This window comes from Corvus cornix, chromosome 11 (assembly GCF_000738735.6).
Source record: "Corvus cornix cornix isolate S_Up_H32 chromosome 11, ASM73873v5, whole genome shotgun sequence".
Classification (NCBI taxonomy): domain Eukaryota; kingdom Metazoa; phylum Chordata; class Aves; order Passeriformes; family Corvidae; genus Corvus; species Corvus cornix.
Window position 1 is genome coordinate 14,776,053 of NC_046341.1, and position 8,429 is coordinate 14,784,481.

At 39.3% G+C, this 8,429-nt stretch overlaps 1 protein-coding gene across 1 annotated transcript in view; it reads left to right on the forward strand.

Annotated features, from left to right (window-relative positions):
- The window catches only part of URI1 (URI1 prefoldin like chaperone), a 41,035-nt gene extending 33,127 nt beyond the window's left edge, over positions 1–7,908 (forward strand). The window contains exons 7-11 of the mRNA XM_039558173.1: positions 1,233–1,413; positions 1,983–2,250; positions 2,827–2,969; positions 4,595–4,853; positions 7,089–7,908. Coding sequence (XP_039414107.1) covers positions 1,233–1,413; positions 1,983–2,250; positions 2,827–2,969; positions 4,595–4,853; positions 7,089–7,277 — 1,040 coding nt within the window. The 3' untranslated portion in view covers positions 7,278–7,908. The remainder of the gene's footprint in view (positions 1–1,232; positions 1,414–1,982; positions 2,251–2,826; positions 2,970–4,594; positions 4,854–7,088) is intronic.
- Positions 7,909–8,429: the final 521 nt, after the last annotated feature.

The window sequence follows — 8,429 nt, forward strand, 5'->3', positions numbered from 1 at the left end:
TTAACTCAGGATTAAAGTGTAAGCTGACGTATTTGAATAAGGATATCTTTAAGCCATGAGTTCTTAAAATTTAAAAAAAATGGCTGCACAGTTGGTTAATAGAGTTTTAAAACATGAAGGATGCTGAGTAATGAAGCCATTGTATTACTGTTGATTAGAATCACAAAGCAGTTTCATAAAGACCCACAGAGCCGCTGGAGTCCCACTGCATTTGTGGCAGTGGTGGAAGGGGATGGGTTCTCATTCCTGTGAGGAGGTGCAGGAGCTGTGCGGGGTGGTAATGGGCAGAGGGCAGGGAACTTCCTTGGGAGCCTGCCTGGGAGCTGTCAGGAACAGGCAGTGCCCCTGGGAGCTGCTGGTCTTGGGGAGAGGGGGTTAAACATGCAGGCCTGTCCTTCACCCAGACAGATCAGAAGCATTAGGATTTGTTCCCTATGTGCCAGACAGCACTCAAACAGGAGAAGGTATTCCCCATCCTCAATGGATGCACTGTTTTACCAGGGAGCAAGGCTTTTAAATGCAAGTACTTGTCACTGACTACCATGTGCTCACAAGTGTGTATCTCAGGTCACCTCTGAAACTTTAAATGGGGTTTATTATTTCTTAAAGGCAGGTTTTTGTATGATTTTCAGAGTGGATCTTTTTCACCAAGTAAGTGATTGATAATGGCTGGATTTTGATCAGATTTTCCAGGTGATTCTGGAGATAGTTTTTAATGGTCTTCATTATAAATTTAAGAAAAAATCCAAAACAATAAGACTCTGCTTTTTAAATATAGGTGACTGTTAAAAAATGAACTGAAATACAAACTAGGTTTGTTTTCCCAGTTAATAAAATGTGCTGTTAATGGGACAGTGAGTAAATGTCACATTCACATGTTGGTATCTATCAGATCAAATCAAAATCTACTGTTTGGCACAAGAGGTGAAAAACCCCACATTGTAAAAAAACTGTCACAGGATCAGTGGCTCCTGCTTTGTAAATAAACATCTCTGCTTTGCCTCGGTATTTCTGTGACATCCGGAGACTATTATCCTGTGCTGGTGCTCTGGTTCATTGACAGTTTCACTTAAACAGTTAAACAATAATTTGAAATGGAAAATGTTCTGCCCATGTTCCTTAGTTCCTTTGTGGATTTTTTCCCACCCCTCAAATGTTTTTTGTTGGATTTTTTTTGGTTGGATTTTTTGGTCAGTCGCCTTAGTAATCGCATCTTACTTTTTGTTACACAGGAAAATACCGAACTGCTCACAGACCTCATTCAAAGCCAAAAGTATCAAATGTTTTTGAGGTAGATTTTCCAGCAAATGGAAGTGATACAAAATCAATGGGCCGTTTTCAGTCAGAGGAGGAACTGTGGGCCCGCTTAGAAGAGCTCGAGAGACAAGAAGAGATCCTTGGTGAACTTGACAGGTACCGTGCTGCTGTGTCACAGGCAGGCCTGGAGTTCAGAGAGCTGTAGGTGTGTGGGGCTGTTGGCACACAGAGGATCTCACCAGCAGGGCAAGTAGCTGACCAGACAGATGGAATTAAAATTATAATAGGTGGAAGAGGGGTGGAACATGAACAAAGCATGCACTGCAACACCAGAGCTGCTAAAATCTGCCTCTGTGCAACCACAGCAGTCCACCATTCTGGTGTTTTTTCTTTAAGATGAAGAGGAAGAAGTGAAATTCGTTTCCCACAGGCTATGAAAATCCATAGTTTTCCATGTGGGAGTTACACATTTAATGCTCAATGACATCCTTAGATCTATTCTGATCCTCATGGGTTGTTAGCCATGATGTCACAGCTTTGGTATTTCCAGTTGATGTGGGAAGGACACAGTCATTGTTACAGGGCACAAAGAAGTTCCACAGTCTGTCCAAAAATATAGTACCTGGGTAAAGAAAGTTATATGCAGGCTAGTTCATGATTTTGTGTTTTGTGTCTCTCAAGAGCATGAATTCCCTCTGTTCACTTAGATATTTTTCATTCCATAGGATGCCTGATACAGTTGAGACAAATGGAGAAGATGAAACCTCTTCTGAAGAGGAGAAGGAAGATAATAGGATAGATGTGAACGGGACATGTAGGGCAGAAGACTGTATTACTCAGGGCGACTTCCATAAAGAACTAGCAAATTCAGACTTGTTTGTGGGCCAAGTTAATGGCTCTACTTACTATCACAGTGATGATGAAGATGACAGAGATGTTGGAGATAACTCTGTTCCAACTATTTTTTTCTCTCACACTGTGGAACCTAAAAGGGTTTGTACTTTATTTAATTTTTATCTTTTGCTCAAGAGATTACATAAAATATATATGCCATACCTAAACCTGAAAATTTTAGATCTGTAGATGCAGTAGAGTGCTAGCTGGAGGTGACATTTGGGTTTTTTTTTTTCAAATGATTAAAACCCACTGTTTAGATCCTGCAGTCCTAAATATGGTATTAAAAAAGAGATCTTCAAATGTCTGCCTTGCTGTTCTGGCTTCTGGCTGTTGTAAAAGGCAGTATCCTATGTAGGAGTTTTTTTAATGACTTCTTACTTGCCTTTAAACTGACCTTTGAACAGCTCAGCTATTGAGCAGAGCTTGAATAAGCAGACTGTCATATATTATATGCAAAATATGTGCACATTAGTGCAAAGAAATGCCCCAGCCTAGTGCAAGTGGTAGAGAATAAACAGTTCACACTATGAATGTTACCATTCATACATTTGTTTAACTTACCTATGCTTCCTAGTCCCCATCTGCTTGGGTAAGAGAATGTCAGGAGTCAGTTGATCTTCCTGGCGATTGTTGATTTTATGGTCTAGACCATCATTTGTGTTCAATTTTCAGGTAAGAATAAACACAGGAAAAAATACTACTTTGAAATTCAGTGAAAAGAAGGAAGAGGCCAAGCGTAAAAGGAAGAACAGCAGTGGCAATGGCCATGCAACTCCAGAGCTGCCCAACATCAAAACCCCAGCAGACATTTACCGGTGGGTAAATTATGGCTTTAGCATGGGAGCTTTCCCCTGAGGAGACCTTCTCCTTTCATTTCTGTCCACTGAGAGTGTGAAACCCAGCCTATGGTTTCCTGAAAGAAACAGCTGGAACTGAATTTACTACTTAAAAATGAAAGTTTGTGCCTTCTGCATGGTTTCCATGCTTTCATATCCATAAAATATTTCTGAGCTTAATGCTTCCTTTTCCAAATAGCAGTCTGTCATTTACCTGCTTTTTCAGAGCTTCTGAAATTGAGGTAAATTTGCCAGTACATACCATCCTCAGGAAGGAATGCAGCAGTTATGTTATGTATTCTGGTTAATTCGCTGCCATTTTTTTCTCTGTTTTCAGACAGAACTGACCAGAGCTACCACTTGTAATACTCCTGCTTTCCTGGTTATCAGTTTGCTGGGTTCTGTCTCTTCCTTTCTGTCTCTTCAAAACATACTCAGCTCTTTGCTTGCGTAGTTCCTCTTGCATTCCCTCTCCCTGGCCTCAGTGTGACACTTTCTCTGTTCTCCATAAAAAATATTACTCGCCTGTACGACACCCACACACAGAGAGCTTGAAAAACAGTGCTGGGCTTAGGGGATTGTAGAAAACACTAAGCTAAGGTGACAGGAGAGATAAAACAAGTATTTAGGTCTGTAAAGATAAACACAGACACCTATTGGATGGGTTGATGAAGTGCTTGTGAAAATCCCACTGTATGTCTGTATATTTGGGTACCTGAATATGTTAAACATGCCACAAAGTGTGAAAAGTAAAACCACATTCTGTAATTGCAGCTGCTGGGGTTGAAGATGAGCAAAAGATTGTTTCGTGCTGCTCTCCCTGAGCTCTGCAAAGGAACTCCATCTTCTGTAGAGATGTATTTCCATAAGTGCCTGATCAATAAAGCTGCTAGAAACAAATAACACCCTTAAAATTCATCCAGTCATTGGGCTTTTCCTTTATGAGTTTGATAAAATTGGCATGGTCCTCTCATTCTCCTCCACCCACCCTTGACTTTCTCAAGTCATGGAGAGGGAGCACAAGAGCCATCTTTGTCAGTTCACAGTCTGTTAATACTTGAGAAGTGTCTTCCTGTTGATCTGATCTTAAAAGCTGATTTTTAAAATTTTGTTTCTAATTGAAAGCAGATTATGACACTTGTCAGGAAAAAGCTCCATCCTTTCCATGTGCAATGAATGTTTCAAGTATTTGTTTTTGTATTCTACATTTGACAAGGAATTAACTCTAGAAAACATTCCCACATTGTGATCTTCTGATTTCTCTTTACAGAAACAACCCTGGTAATAATTTAGTTTACCTTCTTTCTAACTTTTTCCTAACTCACACCTTATTGTTTTCTAACATTTTTCGAAGAGCTATACATACTCTGCTGAAAGAAAGTACCAACTTAATGCTTGAATAAAGGGCATAACAGCATTCTCTGCAGAATTGATTCTTGTACATTGGTAAATAAAGTGCCTCTGAAGGTACAGTATTGTGATTCTGCAGCAAAAAGTTGGGAAAGCACATCATAATTAATTTGTACAGAAGACAAAGCAAGATCACTGTAAATTTGTCATCTGATCCTGAAATGGTTTATTAAAGCTAACATTTTCCTTTATAGAGTCTTTGTTGATGTTGTGAATGGAGAATATGTCCCTCGTAAATCAATTCTGAAGTCTCGAAGCAGAGAGAACAGTGTTTGTAGCGATACCAGTGAGAACAGTGCTGCTGAGTTTGATGACAGACGAGGAGTTCAGAGGAGTATTAGCTGTGATGAAGCTACTCAGAGTGACAACAGCGAAGGCATTCTGGAGGAAGAGGAGGAGGAAGGGCAGCAGCAGCTACCGAAAAAGCTTCCTCCCTCTTCAGGGACAACCGAGGTACAGTTTTTAATTAATTATTGATTGTTGGCAGGGATAAAAATGAGAAATCTAATGACTGTAGTTGCCTATACCATCAGTTTGATTTCTTTAAAATAATTTTCTAACTCCTACCTAGTTTGCTTCAGAAGGACATACCAGGTGACAGGCTTCTGTCACACACATCCTGGGGGCAGAGGGGAGGAGCTGCTCACTTCCATAAAGATCGATAAACCAGTCACTTGCTGGTGTTAGCAAAACCAGTGTCCTGTGTGCTGGATCATCCTGACCATTTCACTGCAGGACATACAGCAGGATTTTAGACAAAAAGAGGAAAATCTGTACTTTGTAATTGATGAAAGGGAAGAAGTGATTCTCTAACCTGTGTTGAACTACTAGACAGCTAATTTCCAGGGGCTGTTTCAAGTTTTAAAACACACAGATAATCAGGTGAATTACTATTTTGACGTGCCAATAGCAGAGAAATTGCCTGGTGGAAGGAAGCACTGCACCCCTACTTATCCTATTCCAGACTAGGCCATTAGTGATCCCAAACAAATCTGTTTACACATTTTCTGGAAAGTTCAGGGCTTCATCATAAAATAAAAAGTGTACGACATAAGGGAAAGTGTACAGTTGCTTTAGTGACTGGGTGAATACAAGAATTAAATGTAGAAATTCATGACATGGCATACTCATTTTTGTTTTGTAATAACACTAATTTTTTCAAACTAGATAAAACTTGAGTCTTCAGTGGTTCCCACTGCAATGGGCAAGTTCAATGGAAACACTGTTTTTACAAAAATTATTTTTGACAAGAAATTAATTCCTCATGAAAGCTATTGTTTATCACCATTTTTCATACAAACAGCTACAGATGAACCCAGGCAGGATGTGAAGATTCATTCAAGTTAGCACTCTACATTGTATACTTTCTGGAATACATTTGCTATATTTTTATAAAACGTCTAAGTACACTTTAAATGTTATCCATCAGTCTGTTACCTGAACCTGGCATGATTATTCTCTACAATGTAATGTATTTTCTAAGCAACTGAAGGAGATTGAGCAAAACACTCCAGTCAGATGTGCCTCCCTAAATGCTGTTGTTTTGCTTTTGGTTGTTTTTGTGGGTGTTTGAAATACATTATTTCTGCATTACCATTTGCAACACACTAACTTTTTTTTTATTTCTAATTTTACCACCATCACTTAGTTTGTGTTTTGCTTACCTGTTTTTGAAAATGAGCTTCTTGTTAGATTAACAGAGTTATACCGGCACAGCTTTAGGCACACTTGGGCTATTGGAGCAGAAAACAAAAAAGCACTGCTTTTTTTGCAGGTTCTGCAAGAAGAGAATGGCTGGTTTGTTTTGCTTTGTTTTTTTTGGTAACTGAGTTATGAAATAGCAGAACTAAGCATAGTGACTAAATCTGGTGTGCATTCCTTTGTGCCCGGCATGAGCATCAGACCTTGGATGTGAGCTGCTTCCCCTTGTCCTTGGGCATTCTGTATTTTCTGTTTTCAATACATAGTGGAGTGATTGGTTCTTAATTATGTTTATGAAAAGTAGTTCTGAGCTGCATGTTTCCCAGTGTTTTCCAAGAATCATGGTCATTCCTTTGCTAAGTTGAAAAGGATTGTCACATAATTGGCTGCATATAAATTATAATTTTTAAACATTAAATGTTTTTGTTAGGCCTTTTACAGAGAGACAGTTGGAAGCGAGTATGCTGTTCTCTTACATATAAATTGCTTTCACCATTTTTTGATCATATTTGGTAGGAAGAACAAACAAAATACGTGCTTGAGGGTTTGTATGCAGTGTTTCAGCTTGATGCAGTTAGGAGATATTAAGTCATACAGTGACGTATGATGGAAATGCTGACATCAACTTTGCAAAGTCTCTGCATTTCTTATCCAAAACGAAACTGTGTATTACATCAGCTGTTTTATTTCTTGAGCGTGTGTCAGTGAGGAAGCAAATTTTTACATCATTTATGCAGTAGGAATGAGATTAAGTAGTACTTTTAAGACACTGTCTTTCATTCAGTCATCTTTGAACAAGCTTTATTTTGAGGTTAATTACAGTGTGGTTACTTATGCAGGCAACAATCATTGATTTAAGGATATTTCTTTACTTTTGATTAGAAGAAATAACAATTCTAATCAGGCTAATATAGGGTAATGACCTTATGGGCAGAGCTTCACATTTGCATTTTATTAGCTCATTCTGAATATTCTTTTCTGTTGCAGGCATTTTCTGGAACTGTCATAGAAAAGGAGCCTTTGTCTCCCTCCTTAATACCACACCCAGTCCTTGCTCACCCAGTGCTGCCGACCATTCTGGAGCGCAAATCAGAGGAACTTTTGTCCGACGCCCCAGAAGAACCTATCAAGAGGATTTCCAAATTCAAAGCTTCCAGGATGCAGCAGACTCAGTAGGTGCTGCCAAGCCCAAGCACGAGCAGTCTTGCCTGGTTTCACCTCTCTGGAGATGATATAAAGCCTCTCCGTAGCACCCACCCAGTTACCAGGGTGTCCTGTGGTAATTTGGCACCAGTTATCTCCTCAACGTTTACTGGCAGCATTAGGAAAACAAACAGTTCAGTGTTTGAACACTTGAGTATTCATCTTATTTTGTCGGTTTCCCTGTGTGCTGTCAGCACCTTTGTATATGTTTGCCTTATGATAGCAGCACTTGGGTTCTTTTTCAAAAGCTGTTCCTTACATACATTGTTTTTGTGTTTAAACCTAAATACAGGCAGTTTTGTGCCAGCTGTGATGTTCTACATACCATATGGACCATTTTAAGGAAACTTTTCACATTTCAAATAGATTCACCAATTATATTGCATTACTTGCTTTAGCATTTTAAGACACACTTGTATTCACATTGCTGTAGGTTTTGCAGCTAGGTGTCTGCTAAAAGTTTTTTTCCTTCTTTCAAACCTCTCTGATATCTCACTGTACAGGTCTATAAAATGCCAGGTTCATGTACATTGCAGGGAAGTTTCTTTGATGGAAAAGGGTATTTTGTAAAATTAAATTTTCAGTAAAAAAGCTGTGAAATTTGTGTGTTTTTTGTTGCTTTACTACTAATTTGGAAGCACCACAGAGAGGTTTTTATTTTGAACTCGCATTTCTAGCTTGAAGTGTTTACTACCACATGGACATAAAAGCAGTCCATTCTCTTCTGCCATTGTGTTTTAACCTCCTGCTAATGAATGTCCATGGAAATTGAATGCTCTTAAGGAGAGAAGCATAAACTCAGACTCTTGATTGCAAAATATCCTAGTTCTTTTGTATACTCAGAAAACATTGTAATTGTCTTGGGAATGCCCAGAGGGAGTCAGCACTAAGGAAAAATGTCTTAATGCTTCAGCTTTATTTCAAAATGCAACACTGCAGAACTCAGGGTGCAGTTTGGTGTATCCTTCTCATGACTGAGAGCAGTCCTGGCTTCAGGATTCCCTGCCCAGCAGCTCCTTCCAGTCTTCTTGCCACCCCCTCATTTTGCTGACACAGCTTTTGTTGTGGGGGCTACCCCTTGAGTGATAGTAGGTGACAGAGATGGGGTTTAAAAACAAACTCCTG